This window comes from Pelodiscus sinensis, chromosome 18 (assembly GCF_049634645.1).
Source record: "Pelodiscus sinensis isolate JC-2024 chromosome 18, ASM4963464v1, whole genome shotgun sequence".
Classification (NCBI taxonomy): Eukaryota; Metazoa; Chordata; order Testudines; family Trionychidae; genus Pelodiscus; species Pelodiscus sinensis.
This window is the reverse complement of record NC_134728.1, coordinates 1,436,510-1,454,177: the sequence shown is the minus strand read 5'-3', so window position 1 is coordinate 1,454,177 and position 17,668 is coordinate 1,436,510. Positions and strand designations below refer to the sequence as shown.

Below are 17,668 nucleotides of genomic sequence, written 5' to 3'. Positions count from 1 at the left end.
CCAACGTCCACTGAAGACACGATACTTCTTCAAATCCTTCTTACGAAGCGTATAGGTCTGCTCGTTTCCCGAGCCCATCATTTTAGCCAATTGTATTGTAAGTTCCTCAGGACACGTATTGTGCCTTACTGTTTTGAAACGTGCAGGGGATGTTTCTGACAGTGCAGTGGCTGTGGCAGGAAGCCGGCAGCTGTGGGGAAGGTGTGTGATGCAGAGCAAGGATGGTTTCTCCTCTTAATGTGTTCTCCACCTAGAAGACCTTTTTCCTCTTAATGGGCTCAAACTAGGATTTGTGCAGAGGCTTATGTTTAAAGCGCCTATTCTCTGTCAGATTATTGGACTTGGTGACTAGTAGTAAAGCTGTAATTTTGTGTTGAATGACTGTGGGAAATCAGAGAGCACCTCTGGATTTATTGGATATTGTAACAGGTATCCAGTGCTTGGCTGTGCATCGCTGGTCAACTTCCTTTCTGCGGACTCGTGCTGTCAACCATCCCAGGTGGGGTGTCTTGGCTCTGAGGTTACGGAAGGCAGAGGCAAAATAGGGTCTAGTACAGAGGGGCTCTGTAGGCGAAACGCATCCGAGTAGCTTGTCTCAGGAGGAAGCTGAGCTGAGGTTTGTTGTTCGAGAGCTCGGGGAAGGGTTCAGCGTGGGCCTTACCGAGTGTGTGCTAACAGATACTGTAGTGCTTTGTCATAGCCTCGGGTTGGGACAGGTGTCTCGCTCACCCTCCTTGTTGTGAGGCTGTGTTGGGTAGTGGTTGGTGGGCAGGTGTGAATCTCCAGAGGTCAGCATCTACTCCTGACTGCTCTGCATAGTGTCTGTTGCCTCTGGCCACACAGGCCTGATTTATGTTAGGTCCCTGAGCCTGCCAATGCAGCCTTTGTTGGAGAGAGGCAGTACATACCTCTGCCGGGGGCTCCATCCTCAGAAGCAGGAATGTGGAGCCTTCACGCTGCTCCCACATGCTGCTGACCAAGCAGCTAAGCTCTGTCACCAGCGCAGCTTCCTTCCCTCTTCCTCCTCCAGCCCTGCGTCATCTGGTCAGTCTGTTCCCTCTCTTCTGTTTTCTCAGCTCCTTCCCTGTTCTCTCCCGTACTTCCTTTCACCAAGGCCCCCAGCCCCATGGCTGCTGCCTAGCGACATGGGGACACTGGACTTTGCTGCTTCCAGGGGGAAACTTCACGGGAACGTATTGACTAAGGGTTTGTTTTCAGTGCACTGTTCGCTCGTGGTGCAATGTTAGTGTTGCCCCAAACCTGGCCCTGCCCATACACAGATCTCTAGCTTGAGTTAAGCGAATACCTGCTCTGGAGTGAAACCGGGAGTTACCAGGTTGAAGGATAATGTGTATTGTATGTGAAAATAGGAGAGTCATGGTGAATATTACAGCTGCTTCCAAGCTCTTGTTTCCCTAGATCTGCAACACTTTGCGGTTCTGATCAGTAGGATATTCCACCTAAAAACTTTGATGTGCTTAGCAAATATTAACTGAGTTTCACCACACACGTGTGAGGTAAGCAGGCAAATATTATCCCATTTTAAAGATGGAGAAGCGGAAGTGGGAAATGACTTGCCGAGAGTCACCAAGTCCGGAACAGAACCCACATCTGCCGAGCCAGTTGTACTTGTATTGCTAGACCATGCAGCCTCTATAAATGTCGTTAGCTGAGTGGAGAATTTCTCATCCACCATGTCATCTCTCTCGTTGGGTCTTGCTCTGATGCGTGCCCTCCAGGCAGTGCAGCTGTGATCTCTCTCTTCCTTTGCAGGAAAGGCTGATGTGTTTGCTGCTGCTCACTCTCTTTCATGAAACAAGCTCCTTCTATGTACCAGGCGTAGCTCCTATCAACTTCCACCAGAAGGACCCCGTAGAAATCAAGGTAGGATGCATGTCACAAGAACACAAAAGAGCTGGCCTAAGAACTTTCCAAAGGTGGCGACAACAATAACACCAAACCGTTTTCACAAACTTGTGACCTGGCTGGAGGAAGGCTTCTAGCATGTTTATAGCATGGTAGCCAAGAGGGGCTATCAACATCAATCATTAGGATCCTGCCTCTAAAATTCAGTGTTTTTATAACCTGTCAATAAAAGGGCCTTCCGGACCAGACCATCCTTCTCCTCCTCCCTCAAAGTCCCAACTTTATTGTTTGGTTCTCTTTTTGGCCACCCATTTCTTCTCTGAAGTATATCTTTGAACTTGGCAAACAGCTGCACCAGAATCCCTATAGGCCTCTCTCAGCTTGGCACAAGAGGTTTCCTAGCAGCACTGGTTACAAAATGAAAGTAACCAGAAGGTCTCTGTTTCCAGTACTGTGAGTGATACATGCATGACGTAACTGAATGCAACTGTCAGCCGGGCAGTACTTGGGGGCCCCGGCAAAGCAAGAAGTGACATTGTCCTGCAGGCGATCAGATAAAGCCAAGGATAGAAAGTCATTAGCTCAAGTCAGTTCCCATGAGCTGTCTCCCCAAAACAGGAATAAACTGAAATCCATCGTATGCCCTGTTGTCATCCTCTAGAATATGCCATGGAGATGGCAAAGGCTGCCACAAGCCATTCATTATCATTTACACCTGACTCTGGAACAGCTTCTGTCCTGCTTGGGAGGGCGGGGGGAGTGCGTGCGCGCACGCGCGTAGACTTTGTCTCCAGACATTAGCATACTTAAAGCTGTCTCTTTATTCTAAAGCTGTAGGCTTAATTTCTGACTGGGCAGCCAGGAAAGTAGATGTCTGTGGAAATGCTGGAATTGGCTAGTCCGGCACTAAGCACATGGCAACTTGCTTTCTGGCTACAAACCCCCTGACGGAAGCTATTTTTAAGCAAACAAAACGAGCCTTGGAGTACAGTAAAATCACAAAGTAGCCATAGGAGGTATTGGATTAGAACAGTAACTCTCAAAAGGAATTTCAAAAGCTACGTGTCCTCCAGCAATGAGACCGGTTGGCAAATCTTCCTGTATGTTGGCAGTAAGTGAGATTGGCTTCCGTTCTAAACAGCTCCAGTTTGCCAGAACAGCTGTGTCTTTTCTATTGAATCTTTGCACCTCAATGGTGCCCTACATCTTCGTGGGTACCCTCCAGCAATATTCAGTTTTGTCACGATCGGTTATCTTCAGAAACAACTTCTGCTTGACACTTCATGTAGGACTGAGATGTGACCAGGGCCAATCTAGACTACAAACTTTTGTCAGCAGAGCTGTGTTGGTTGGGTGCGCAGAGAGCGATCTCTGACCAGAGCTGGGAGTAAAAGCCCCGACTGCAGATGCAGGTATTCCCACAAAAGTGCAGCTTTGCTTGGATGAGCTTCTTCCACACAGGGAGTGCCCTGCCAGGTAGAGCAGTTGTGCAGAGCTGGCCTAAGAACTTTCCAAAGGTGGCGACAACAATAACACCAAACCGTTTTCACAAACTTGTGACCTGTTCATGTGCTTCAAAAAACAGGCACAGGAGAGGTTCGAGGGGACTGTAGCTACAGGTAGGGATGTGAACGACTAATTGACTCTCCCATAAGCAAATGCTTATCGGATAGTTGACTAGTCGCTCTCCCCCTCCACCCCCCACTGCCTTTATCAGAAAGAGACAGCAAGGGGGGAGGAAAGAAGAGGGGTGCTTCAAAGAGGCAGCGCCGTGTGGAGCCTGGGGCCAGACCCTGGGCTCCACGCTGCGCTATGGCTTTGGAATGCCATGTGCAGCCCGGGGCCAGCTGGGGACTCCTCTGCTGACTTCATGTTCCATGTGGTGCTGCTGCTTTGAAACGCCACATGGAGCCTGACGTCCGGCTATCTGTGGTGTTTCAAAGCGGCGGCAGCACCACTGGGGACTCAGAGTCCCCAGCTGACCCCGGGCTCCCTGCAGCACTTTCGCCTTTGAAGTGTAGCAACAGCCCTGGGGCTGTTGCTACACTTCAAAGGCAGAGGCGCCCTTATCGACTAATCGAATAGTCGATGCAAATTGCACCGACTATTCAATTAGCCAGTTCATTGAAATTTTACATCCCTAGTTACAGGGGAGTGATGCTCCAGCTGTATTGGCCACGTCTGCTTCAGGCATCTCCCTGCTACTTAAAGATGGGGCTGCTACAGCAGGTGTGGCACACAGAACTATGAATAGGCTGCAGAGGGGAAGAAATTTGGACTTCATGGCAACTCCCATGTCCCCTTTCCTGGATCAGGGCTGCAGATAAAGACATGGACCTAAGGTATCGGGTGGTGGAGACAGTGACATGGTAAAACCTGAGCGCGACACAGAACTCCATTCTGGCACTCCAGCGCTCTAGTTAACTTTGCTGGAGCCGGGTTCGCTGTGAGAGCTCTTGTGCTGTAGAGAATGGCCCCACGAAGCCTGGCGGAGGTGGCAGGCTACCGATGGCAGTTACTGAGGTACTGTGGGTGGCAAGAGGGTTGCCTGTGGTTTTGGTGGGTGATGATGGAGAGGGCCGTTCAGATGGTCTAGGTGGGGAGCCAAGTTTACAGGTTTTTTTCCCCTTTGAAATTAGTCTCCTGAATGAGACTTCAACTTCTAGCTGCTGTAGGGCGAATTGGCAGTGGTCTGAGTGTTCAGCAGGTTGCAGAGGGGAAGATAACAGCTGCTTTTCTCTTCAGGCGGTGAAGCTCACCAGTTCGCGTACCCAGCTGCCATACGAGTACTACTCACTGCCCTTCTGCCAACCCAAGAAGATAACGTACAAGGCTGAGAATCTGGGTAGGTTCCCACCCCCCAGCGTGCCCCTCGTAGGTATGTGTGGTGCTGATTTGGCCTGTGCTGTGTCCTAGGCTGAGCAATAGCAGCACCTGTCCTTGGAACACAGCAGTACGTGCATGGCATGGGTGGGAGCGGCTCCAATGAGCGCATGGCGAAATGATTGCAAATGTAGCCTGTGATGGCTTGTGTCATCAGCGGGGAGGTTTTCTCCAGTGTCCCATGCTCTTCTTGCAAGCTGATCGGAAGCAGCAGCAAGTGGTGGAATCTCCATCCCCAGAGGTGTTTAAGTCCCGGCTTGACCAAGCCCTGGCTGGGATAGTTTAGTTGGGTTGGTCCTGCTTTGGGCAGGGGGTTGGACTCTGACTCCTGAGGGCTCTGCCAGCCATGGGGTTCTATGAAGCGGGAATTCCCAGTTAGCCAAGAAGTGATGGGGAAGCAGTACTTTGGAGAGCTACTATTTCTGTAGTTCTATCAATGTACTTGGTGCTTCACACAAGATCTGTGCTTCAAATTGTCCTTTCCCACGTCTTTCTGTACAGTCAGCATGTGCTACAGCCTCTGCAGCTTCCTTAAGGCTCTGTTGTCCAGCTTTTACTCACTCCATGATATGGAGTGTGCTAGAAACCCTGCGGCAGAATCATTGTTGCTTGATAATGGGGTGTCTCACCCTCCAATTGTCTGTTTCTTAGGTGAGGTTCTGCGAGGGGACCGGATAGTAAACACTCCATTCCAGGTGTTCATGAACATCGAGAAGAAATGTGAGGTTCTATGTGACTTGCCCAACAAGCCAGTCGTCTTGACAGTGGAACAGAGCAAGCTGATTGCTGAGCGGATCCAGGAGGATTACTATATCCATCTGTGAGTTGCCACCAGAATTTCGGAGTAGCCGGGATGGGGGTTGGCTTGGCTGTGCTGTAGGGATGTTAAAATTAGATTAATCAACTAATCGAATAGTTGATGGAATTTCCATCGACTATTCAATTAGTCGATAAGGGCACTTCCGCTTGGAAATGTAGCAAAAGCCTGCCCCGCTGTTGCTACATTTCAAAGGTGGAAGCTGCAGAATGAGCAGAAAGATTGAAACTCCACATGAGGCCTGGAGCCAGGGCGCTTCTGCTTTGAAATGTACAAGAGCCCCAGTGGGGACTCTTGTACATTTCAAAGTTGGAACGTTGCCACTGCGCCCCTGCCCCTCCCATGGAGCTGCAGGGAACCGGCTTTTAAGCCGGCTCCCCCCAGCATCTGCTTCTCTTCTCCCAACACCTTGCTGCCTCTTTCTGATAGAGGCAGCAAGGCAGAGGGTGACTAGTCGACTAGTGTGTCGGCTACCTAGTAAGCTTTTGCTTATCGGACAGTCAGCAAGTCGATTAGTCACTTACATGCCATCTGTGCTGTGGGCTGGATTCATTTGAAGGCATGGTGTGCTTTCAGGATTGCTGATAACTTGCCTGTGGCCACGCGGCTGGAGTTCTACTCGAATCGTGAGGAGGAGGAGAAGAAGAGGGAGAAAGATGTGCAGTTTGAGCATGGATACAGGCTGGGTTTTATGGACAGTAATAAGGTAACTTTGTCTTGAAACTTCCTGTGTAAAGCCTGTTCGGGACTCCGTACGAAGGGCACCTTGTGGCCTCCATAAAAGAAGTATTGAATTGCATCATGGTGTTAGAAGCTGCAGCAAGTGAAAGGTTGTGCCGGGTGAAATATGGTATTTTAGCTCCTCTGCCCGAGGTTATGTCTGCACTTACACTCCAGCAGATAGCAGCTGTAGTAGTTTATCAGAGTGGACATTCCAGTGATGGGAGGGTTTCTCTTGTCACTGTAGTTAATCCCCCTCCCCACCCCCCATTGAACGGCGATAGCTAGGTCAATAGATAAATTGTTCTCTCAACCTAGCACTTCTACACGGCGGGCGAGGCTGCTTAAAGTGTGTCACCCAGGGTATGTCTACACTACCCTCCTAGTTCGAACTAGGAGGGTAATGTAGGCATACCGCACTTGCAAATGAAGCCCGGGATTTGAATTTCCCGGGCTTCATTTGCATAAGCGGGGCGCTGCCATTTTTAAAACCCCGCTCGTTCGAACCCCGTGCAGCGCGGCTACACGGGGCACGAACTAGGTAGTTCGAACTAGGCTTCCTAGTTCGAACTACCGTTACTCCTCATTCCACGATCACTGGGGGACCTCCGCTCTTATGGACTAGGGAAGCTGATGTACTTGCGTGGAGCTGCTGTGCCTTGCCCAGGTGTGACGGGATACAGTTGCCCCAGAGAAGCCGTGACTAGCCTGTGACAGCCAGGATCCCCTGCAGTAATTGTCTGGTGTTCTACTGATATGTTGTGGAGCAGTAAGTTCAAAGGAGCACCCGCTGCTAGTGGAGTTGTTGAACAGGTGGCTGGGTTCTGTCCCTGTATATCTGGGGTCATCTGGTCTGAAATCAAGTGCAACAGTGTCATTCCTGTTTAGACCCAAAGCCTGAGTCTGTTACTGAGAAGAGGAGCCCCGTTCCTTGTCTCGCTCTGAGAGCTCAGAGATTGCAGCCCAGATGGATCGAGGCCTTGCCCTTCTGGGGAAGGTGCAGCTGTTGCCCCAGCTGTTGTCTATTTCTATTGAGCTGCTAACACTTTTTCTAATGTCCGTCTGTTCTAGTTCTACCTGCACAACCACCTCTCCTTCATCCTGTACTACCACAGAGAGGAGGTGGAAGAGAACCAGGAGCCCACCTACAGGGTCGTGCGCTTTGAAGTGGTTCCTCAGAGCATTAAACTTGAAGGTAAATTACATAGTCTGCTCTGGCCTGTGAGGGTGGCAGTAGAGCTCCCTACAGTCTCTGCCATCTACATTGCAGCTCCAAAGTAGAACCTAAATCCCAGCTGGCAAGTTTCAGGTGCAAAGCAGACTTGGACATTGGAACGAGAGATTTTGAAACAGGCCCCTATAAATCATAGAATCATAGAACACTAGGACTGGAAGGGACCTCGAGAGGTCATCGAGTCCAGTCCCCCGCCCTCATGGCAGGACCAAATACTGTCTAGACCATCCCTGATAGACATTTATCTAACCTGCTCTTAAATATCTCCAGAGATGGGGATTCTACAACCTCCTTGGCCAATTTACTCCAGTGTTTGACCACCCTGACAGTTAGGAACTTTTTCCAAATGTCCAACCTAAACCTCCCCTGCTGCAGTTTAAGCCCCTTGTGTCTTGTTCTATCCTCAGAGGTCAAGATAAACAAGTTTTCTCCCTCCTCCTTATGACACCCTTTTAGATACCTGAAAACGGCTCTCATGTCCCCCCTCAGTCTTCTCTTTTCTAAACTAAACAAACCCACTTCTATCAGCCTTCCTTCATAGGTCATGTTCTCTAGATCTAAATAAAAGCTCCTCTGAAACCAGACCAGTGGGATGCGTGCTGGAAACTGAAATGCACCACGTGAAAGGTCTTTTTGCATTATTAACCTGTGGAACTCATTGCCTCTAGCTTTAACAGAGGCTGATGGGGCTCAAAAAAGACAGCAGGCAGAACCATCAATGTGGATAAGGAGAACATCCACTGCTATGCTGGATGGAATTTTTTAAAAAAATTCTTAGATGGGCTACGTGTCCACCTGTCTCAGGGTACGAGCAAACCGCTTGCTGTTGAGGTTTGGAATGAGACTCCCTCAGCTCTGTTAGACTGTCATATGCCGGACTAGGGATGTCAAATTTAGATTAATTAATTAGTTGAATAGTCGATGGGATTTCCAGCCACTATTTGATTCGTCTATAAGGGCGCCTCTGCCTTTGGACTGTAGCAAGACCCCTGCTGGTATCTTGCTACAATTCAAAAGCGGAAGCCCCGCAGGGAGTGTGGGCTCCCTGCGGCACCTGAGCCTCTGAAATGTACAAGAGACCCAGCTCGCGCTGTTTCCTGCCGTGCCTCTACTTCCCCTACCTCCCGTGGAGCTGCTACTGGGGGGACCAGCTCCTGCTCCTCCCCCTTGCTGCCTCTCTCTCATAAAGCCAGCAAGGTAGGGAAAGTGACTAGTCCCATCACTGGTCACTTATATCCCTGTGCAGGACCCTGTTGGACACAGGGGATGGCAGGCGATGGACCCTGGTCTGATCCCATATGGTAATGTGATCCTGCCACTGCACTGGCTATGGGAGGAGCTGGGGGAAGAAAGAGGTTGATGGGTTTTCAGTATTTCTGATGATGCTGAGGATCCACCTGGTTGTTTCTCTTCAAACCTCTATCTTAAGTAGGGGTGTTACATTTTCACTAATCAGCTAATTGAGTAGTTGATGGAATTTCCATCGACTACTCGGTTAGTCGATAAGGGGGGTGGGGCGCTTGCTATCCCGCTGCCTCTCTCCCTTTGAAATGTATAAGAGCGGCCCACGGCTTCTATACATTTCAAAGGGAGAGACCCAATGGCTTTCCCTCTGTGCCTCTTCCTTTGAAATGAGGAAGGTGGCTCTTGTACGTTTCCAAGGAGAGGAGCAGCGACAGGTGCGATCAGGACTGAAACAGTCCTGAAAAGCTGGTTCCCCCAGCGCTTTCTCCATGTGAGCGGGGATTGAAACAGTCCTGCTTGCGCCCCTTTCCCGCTGCCCCCCGCAGAGACAGTGCTGGGGGAACCGGCTTCCCCCTCCACTGGCTCCTGCTCCCCCACCTTGCTGCCTCTTTCTGATCGTCAGCAAGTGGGGGAAGCGACTGTCCCTAGTCTTAGAGGCTCGATCGCTGTAGCCTCCATCTTTCCAGCTCAGGAGGGGCTTGACCAGGACACCCTGCAAGCAGTGTTAATGCTGATCCTTTATTGGCTGAAAGAACAGCGCTTGAACAACACAGGGCTGCTCAGCCAGCAAGGCAGGGGACTCGCTGTCCCCACAGGGCACACTGCTCTCTCCAGTGAGTAAGACTGTGCCATAGCTCTCCAGGGGAAACTTGCTTGCTCCTCCCTGTGTGGTGGAGAGAAATATTTGGTGCATATAACATGTGGGTATTTTCTCCGGTAGATCTGAAGGCAGATGAGAAGGGCACGTGTATGCTGCCTGAAGCTGCAGGCTCAGCCCCTCAGGAGATAGATCCCACTAAGAAGAACCAGCTGCTCTTCACCTACTCTGTCCATTGGGAGGTGAGGGCGTCGGGGGGACTTGGCTGACCTGTACCCTGGGTGGGGAGGAGCATGCACATGGCACCAGATGAAGAAGAGTGCCTGATTGTCTGTGACAAATGGGGTAGTGGGTGTGTGGGTAATGAGCCGGCAGCGGGGGCTGGCTTTTGGGGCATCGGATCAGTTTCTGCTGTTCTTTTCCTCCAGGAGAGTGACATTAAATGGGCTTCTCGCTGGGACACCTACCTGACCATGAGTGACGTGCAGATCCACTGGTTTTCCATCATTAACTCCGTCGTGGTGGTTTTTTTCCTTTCCGGTGAGTGAAGTCCTAGGAGGGGGGTTAATCTCCCCATTGCTGGCCACTGAGGGTCAGGAACTTGCTTTAAATGCCAGTGTCAGGTGGGCGTGTCTGAATTCCCAGACAGGTGCCGTACGCAGAAGGTCTTGCCAAAAGTCAGTGTGTGTGAGACTCTCACTCCAGGCAGCACCTTTTGGAGTCGGCCGTTGGCTTGTTTCTTGTATGAGCCAGTTGCATGGAGGAGTCCTCTTCTGCCATGCACCATGCTCTCAAGTGTTGGTGTGCGGCTGCCTCCGCCCCTTAGTGTTCTACTCGCTGGGGTGGGGGGAGGAAACAAACCTGAATAGACAACGTGGCTTTGCACATAAGGACTCCTCTGTGCACGCCGGAGGCAATGGCAAAGCTCCTGTCGACAGCGGTGCTGCGGGAACAGGCTCTGGGCAAGCAGCTGAGCTGCTTCAGTTGTGTAGCCTGAGCCCAAGCGCTGCAGGGATGAGAACTGACCAAGGGACGATGAGTCTGGGCGAGCAGGGGTGGCAGGCTCACCCGGGAGCCTGGTAACAAGTCTCATTCTCTCCGGGTTTGTGTGTTCTAGGTATCCTCAGCATGATCATTATCCGCACCCTCAGGAAGGACATCGCCAACTACAACAAGGAAGATGACATTGTACGAAACGTATCTCTTCTGCGGGGCGCGGTGTAAAACCAGAACGTGCGGGAAGGGCCCTTCTGGCCACGCGGTTCATTTCCCCACCCCCACTTCGTTAGAAGCACCCTGGCAGCGGGGGGCAGCTGTGTAATGAGCGGAAGGGGAGGATGATAGGATGATGAGCCGAGCCGCTGGTACGTTCAGCAGCCCAGCTGCCGGGAGCTCATTACAGCTGACTTGATTAAATCCTGCCAGACTTACTGAGTAAGTCGCTAGTTCCTTGATACACGCACGTCCTGGTATGCGAGCCAGATTGAAAGCTCGGCTTAGATGCCTTCGGTTTCACATCCCAGAAGAAAGCAGAGTCTCTTGTCAGAATGGAGGGATCCCTGACGTGGCACGGGTGCGGGGAGGGACACCTCTTGAAGGAGCCCGTGTTTCCATTTGGGTGATGAAATTGTAACCCCTCCTTTTCTGGTTTTGCGACAGGAAGATACAATGGAGGAGTCTGGTTGGAAGCTTGTGCATGGAGATGTCTTCAGGCCTCCACAATATCCCATGATTCTCAGCTCCCTACTGGGCTCTGGAATCCAGCTCTTTTGCATGATCCTGATAGTTATCTGTGAGTATCTCCCTGGGCTTGAGGATCCTTACCAGGAAGGGAAAGAGTGAACTGGATAGGCCTGACCATGAGCAGAACTTCAGCAGCAGGGGATCCTCGCCTCGGGATGAGCCTCGAGTGTTCTATGAAAGTAGAACGGGAAGGGACCTTGAGGCATCGAGTCCAGTCCCCGGCCCTCATGGCAGGACCCAGCACCATTGAGCCATCCCTGCCAGGTGTCTGTCCAACCTGCTCTTCAATATCTCCAGGGATGGGGATTCCACAACCTCCCCAGGCAATTTATCCCGGTGTTTAACCACCCTGACAGGCAGGACGTTTTTCCTAATGTCCAACCTAAACTTCCCTTGCTGCAGTTTAAGCCCGTTGCTGGCTATGCCCTCTTTCAGAGCTGATTCAGACTACAGAGCTATCCTCGGAAGTTCCAGTTTAGGGGCTGTTCCCAAGAAAGAGAATCTGTATGTTGGGGGGGGCGTCAGCTGGTTTTGGGTGCTGGGGTCCACCAGTGATCTGAGAGCTCTGTGTTGGGATGGCTGTTGGGGCTGTGGGAAGAGTTAACGGTAGAGCACACGGTGTATTCCTTAGCTGCACCTGGGACAGTAGTTGTCAACACTAAGAGGTTTGCAGTGTGTTGCTCCTTGGGTCTTGCCTCTTGAGCCCAGCATGGATACAAATGTCCAGCTGCAGATGGACATTGGTATCCACTGAACTGCAGAACTCTGCTCCCAGGAGAAGCTGTGGCCAAAGGAGAGGAAAGGGGCCAGTGTCCGCTGGGGTAGATTCTCCCAGCTGTGTCTTGTCTGGGGTCGGTGCAGCCCACAGCTGGGAGGCGTTGCAGGCGTGAGGTGCTGGCCTGTCCTTTGGCCGCAGCATCTCCTAGGAGTAGAGCCCTGCGGTTCGGCAGATACTGAGGTCTGTCTGCGGATATCAACATCCACGTGCATCTATGCGGGGTTGTACTTCTCTCCCTCCTTGTCTCTGTTCGCGGGGGGCTGTTGGTCTCAGCTATGACTGAGGAAATGAGTTGTGGTGGGGAGGTGAAGCATTCCAAGGCTGCTGGGTTCTGCTGCAGACAGTGAGACGAGGGCCCCTCGAGTGAGAGTTTGCTAGCACACGTCCATCTGTGGCCACCTTCTTCCTGTGTTTTGCTTTGCAGTTGTCGCCATGCTGGGGATGCTGTCGCCATCTAGCCGGGGCGCCCTGATGACCACTGCCTGCTTTCTCTTCATGTTCATGGGGTAAGCATGGCTCCTGCCATTAGGCCCTGCTGCTGTTGCCTGTCTGATCTCCGGAGATAACCTGGCTCCTTCCTGTCCTCCATCCTAGGGTTTTTGGTGGGTTCTCTGCTGGCCGTTTGTATCGGACTCTGAAAGGCCACAGATGGAAGAAAGGGGCCTTCTGTGTAAGTGACTCTGCGCTCCTTTGCTAAGGCAGCAGTTCAGCATCCTGTTGTGGCTGGACAAGTGGGCATGGCCCTGCTGTACTGTATAGCGAGAGGCTGCGTATGGGGTTGGGGTCCTGGCAGCAATGTGGGGGAGGAGAAATCCTGGCGAGAGGGGTGTGTTGAGTCTGGATCACAACAAAGCAGAAAGGCCTGGGGGCAGGATCACAGGCATGCATGAAACAGAGGGGTGGATAGCAGTGTTCCTTATAAGCTGGGTGTTGTGTGGCCACTCCGGAGAGATTCAAATGCCACCCAGCTGATTAGCAGAGGGCCCACAGCTGGGTTTGTATTTCTACTGGTGGTGCACATGCATTGGTGCACATAACAAAGTTATTCCAGACATGGACTAAATTTGCACATGATTGGAAAAGATTAGAGGGAACATAGGTGCAGAAAACACAACTATCCCCCAAATTTACCCCAGTGATGGGCCCATTAAGAATACCTGGGGCAGTAATTCCAAATCTTTTCCTCTCATGCCCTCCCCTTACTAGTAAAGGAATGTGTTTGCTTCCTCCTGGGAGTTGTGGTGTGGCCTGAGGTTGCTGGTGGCATCTGGGGAGCAGGGTTCCAGGGTGTACCTCCCAGTTGGAAGATCAGTGACCTGGATGATAGGAAACTCCCACTGGTTTAACATGTGTTCTTTCCCACAGACGGCAACCCTGTACCCTGGCGTAGTCTTTGGTATCTGCTTTGTCCTGAACTGTTTCATCTGGGGGAAGCATTCCTCTGGAGCGGTGTGTACCCACCTGTAGCAAACCAAGCTGGGTGGGGTGGCGGTAGAGTTCTTGGGAGGTCGCTTAATCTCTGGGCTCTTCTAGTTTATGGAGGTGTCTGCAGCCAAGAGCTGGCCCTGTCATGGGGCATGTCACAAAGCGCGTTTAAGCTGCTGGGGTCTGGAACACTGTTGAAGAGAAGCGATCCAGCTGCAGATGCCCTGGAGAGGGAAGTCCCCTGGGCTGTGCCCTTTGGGAGGGCCACAGTCTGACATGCTAACTCCCAAAGACGGGAACTGCCTAGAAGGGCAAATCGGTCGGCGTTGAAAAGGCCCTGCCCGCGCTCCCGGCAGCGTTTGATGTCCCTGGACACAAGTGGGATGTGAGCAGGGTTCCAGACAGCGTTCCCTATGGGCTGGCACTTGGGCAAGAGACGTTGAGATGATGCCCAGCTGATGGGCGGAGTGCCCAAAGCCAGGCTTTGTGTGTCTCTTGGTGGTGCACACACACTAAGCTCCGCACAGGGACGGGCCAGATTAGCAGGAACATGGGCTACAGCTGGCCTGGGCAAAATCCGGCCCGCCGAGGCAGTGGAGAGCCCCAGGCAGGCTCCCCTGCTTGCCCCGCAGACTGTGCAGAAATGTGGCTGCAGGGCTCCATTTCTGTGTTAAAACTGGAGGGGAGAGGGGGAAATTTTAGGAGCTACCCCGCCCCCAGCACATTCCCATTGGCCGGTTTCTGGTTAGAAACCGGCCAATGGGAGCTGCTTGTTAGAATAACAGGCAGCTAAGAAGAATGACACCCCCTCTCCTGGGCTCAGTGGCTGGCCAGGCAGGCTGGGATGTTTTAAGCTCTGCAGCAGGCAGGTTGGCAGCTGGCAAGTCTCTTGGCCACAGCCTGCTTCTGGCCCCCCAGCCCTTTCCTTCCCAACTCTCTGCCCCCCCACTCAACATACTCAAACCCTCTATCCCTCTCACACCCCCTCCCAGATCTGGCACCCAATCTCCTGCCCCAGATCACAGTCCCCTCCTACCCTAGGTCACATCCCCAACCCCTGCACTCCAGTCCCCTGCCCTAGGTCACAGCCACCTGCCTCATCCCAACTCCCTCCTACACTCCAGTCCCTTACCCCAAGCTCCCTTCTGCACCCAACCTCCATCCCAGACCCTGCATCTCCATTCATATCGTGGAAGAGTGCGGCTCTCGACCACTTTCCAAAATCTTGGAGTGGCCCCCACGGGCTACAGGGAAAGGTAAAGGGATGCCTGAAGGCCAGGCAGGGTTGAGCCCAGGCCAGCTGCATTTCCAGCTGTGATTCAAATGCTGCAGGGGAGATGTTAACCTGTGGGGACCACAAGAGAATGAGAGACTAGATAAAACATATGGGATGCAGCCTCTTAGGTTCAGGTTCTGTTTGCTCTGTCCTGTATGGTCACTACTGAGTCTCTGTCTTGAAATTGGCCATAGCCTGAGCTCCTCCACCATTCAGAGGGACTAGGGGTTTCAAGATCTTCAGGTTTGGAAGCATCTATACTCCCAGAAACAGCTAATATTAAAGTCTGTGTGAATGGTAGAACCTAAAGGATTCCCATGGTGTGATGACAGGCCACCTCTGGTCCCTCCCTGAAATCTGACGGCTGGCTGGTGAGCCAGACTTTGAAAAGCCTGGTCTGATTGTTGACATTGGTGGATTTGGTGGGTAGACTTGGGAGGACACTAGCGGTGACACTTGGTGTGGTTCCAGGTTCCCTTCCCCACCATGGTGGCCCTGCTGTGCATGTGGTTCGGTATCTCCTTGCCCTTGGTCTACCTGGGATACTACTTCGGATTTCGCAAACAGCCCTATGATAATCCTGTGCGGACCAATCAGATTCCAAGGCAGATCCCGGAGCAGAGGTGGTACATGAACAGATTTGTTGGGTGAGCGGCAAGTATTTAGTAAATCTGATGGTTTGGAAGACTCCCCCAAATCTCTCTGCCCACGCTACAATTCGGCCATCGGGTGGTCTCTGGATATGACAAGTGAATTGCAGGTGTGTGGGTGACCCCTCCCACTTAGTTTCTCAAAAAATACCAAACATGGCGGGGGAAAAATTAGTTGAGCAAAAACTTTGGGCAACCAAAGTTGTTGACCCAAACACAAAACCCCCCAATCGCGCGCACAAAAAAAAGTCACGGCGCCTTTAAATCCCCACAGTCCCCCCCATCCGATGCGGCAGGGGAAGAATGACCCAAGCGGCCTTCTGTCCGAGAAACAGAAAATACTGGACATTTTACATGTCCAGTATTATCTGTTTTTTTTTTACCGGAGAGAAGCCGCAAATACCCCACTGTCCGGATCAATACCGGACACCTGGCAACTCTTCTCCCACTGCACCTCACTTTATTCATTGTAATACTGGGCTGCTCAGAGGCATAGTAAATGTACCCTGGTCTGTAGCTTAGTACCTCCGAACTGCCTACCTACTGAGATTTAAGTGCCAAAAAAGCAGGACTTGCTCTCTTAATTGAGAGACTTATTCCAGCTATATTCTTTGATCCCAAATGTGTCTTATCTGGGTGGTGGTTTTTCTAATCTTTGCGTGAAGACAGTCATGTTTTTGCTGGTAACAGAATTTCTCCCTCACTTGTAGGATTCTGATGGCTGGCATTCTCCCTTTCGGAGCCATGTTCATTGAACTCTTCTTCATCTTCAGTGTAAGCATCAAATCTGCCCCTTTGAAATAGGAATTCTATTCCTGCTGCATTGTACCTTTGAGAGGGAGAGGGCTTATCCACCTGGAATGGAGTATCTTGGTGTGTGCGTGCAGGAAGTGGGTAATGGCTTTGCTCACACATGCATGCACGCTCACACTCAGTGGAAAGTCCTGGCCACAGGTATTCCAGACTGGTTTCTTGCTGGGGTCTTGTGAAGATTCTGTGGGTTAGCTTTGATCTGACAGAATCTTCTTGAGTTGTTCTTCGCAAAGGACAGCCAGGTGAAGGGGTGCCCCATGTTTGCTACGAAGCATAGAAACCACAGGTGTCAGGCTTTTCAGATGAGACAAATGTATTTCCTTCCCATTTTCACCTTCACATAACATTGGACTGGAAGAACTTACAGGGGTCTTGTTACTGTGGAGAACACAGTCTCAGAGAGGGAACTGTGAGAGTCTGCAACTTGAAAAACAATGAGTAGTCCTATGGCACCCTAGAGACTATGTATATATAGTATCCGCTCCATGAGCAAGGATTCGTGGGAAGGAAGGCGGTACCGTGGTGGCTCTTCCCACTCATACTATCCCTCTGAGATTGCTTGGCCCCTTTCCCTTAGATGTTCAGAATCCAGGCAGCTATTTCTTGCTTGGTTGTGTGAACTCGCTCCTCCAGTCTCTTTCAAGGCTTACTGTGACGTATACCAGGTTTCATGTGTCTGCTAGATCCACCCTAGCAGTGACCTATCACTTGGGTCAACAGTTCTGAAAAGTTAAATGAATGTTTACTGATTTACACCAGTGTCTTCCGGTGCTGTGTTGTGCGAGGAACTTATGCCGCCTTTGTTCCAGGCGATCTGGGAGAACCAGTTCTACTACCTCTTCGGCTTTCTCTTCCTGGTTTTTATAATCCTGGTGGTATCCTGCTCCCAAATCAGCATAGTCATGGTGTACTTCCAGCTCTGTGCTGAGGTGAGACAATACCCCGTTGCAGTTTCAGTAGCGCTCTGTGAATGGCCCTTGTGTCTTTCCAGAAATGTTTACTCGATTGTTACATCACTGTAGAAGCCTAGTCTGCTGATGTGAAGCCCAAATGTAGAAGGTGCTGAATGCCCTCAACTCCCACAGACTTCAAGGGGTGTGGGCTGCTGTCTGAAAGGGAGCTGCAAAGGGAGAGGTGCAGGAAGATTAGTTTCAAATATAATCCGTTCCTGGAGAAACACCTCTAGTCTGCAGCCAGCTGAAGGAGAGCTGTGCCTTGTTTCTCATGGCATATGCCACAGCAGCGACCTGGCAAGGGGCTGGCTTTCTGTTTCAATAGTTGTCCGATCTACTTCATTTAGAAACTATTTATGGTAGTTTCTTCTTTAGAAGATGAATGAATCCCTAAGAGGGAATTTTGTTTGTTTTTGTTGTATAAAGAAAGGCAGTAACCTGCCTGGTG

The 17,668-nt window shown here is 51.3% G+C and overlaps 1 protein-coding gene across 2 annotated transcripts in view; it reads left to right on the top strand.

The window, feature by feature from the left end:
* TM9SF4 (transmembrane 9 superfamily member 4) overlaps positions 1–17,668 on the top strand; it is a 32,060-nt gene that overhangs the window by 11,161 nt on the left and 3,231 nt on the right. For both annotated transcript variants that reach the window (XM_075900836.1, XM_075900837.1), the window contains exons 2-16: positions 1,774–1,884; positions 4,612–4,711; positions 5,401–5,569; positions 6,143–6,272; positions 7,358–7,481; positions 9,706–9,824; positions 10,011–10,122; positions 10,700–10,770; positions 11,242–11,374; positions 12,528–12,609; positions 12,698–12,773; positions 13,469–13,552; positions 15,276–15,451; positions 16,165–16,228; positions 17,077–17,196. In XM_075900836.1, coding sequence (XP_075756951.1) covers positions 1,774–1,884; positions 4,612–4,711; positions 5,401–5,569; positions 6,143–6,272; positions 7,358–7,481; positions 9,706–9,824; positions 10,011–10,122; positions 10,700–10,770; positions 11,242–11,374; positions 12,528–12,609; positions 12,698–12,773; positions 13,469–13,552; positions 15,276–15,451; positions 16,165–16,228; positions 17,077–17,196 — 1,671 coding nt within the window. The remainder of the gene's footprint in view (positions 1–1,773; positions 1,885–4,611; positions 4,712–5,400; positions 5,570–6,142; positions 6,273–7,357; positions 7,482–9,705; positions 9,825–10,010; positions 10,123–10,699; positions 10,771–11,241; positions 11,375–12,527; positions 12,610–12,697; positions 12,774–13,468; positions 13,553–15,275; positions 15,452–16,164; positions 16,229–17,076; positions 17,197–17,668) is intronic.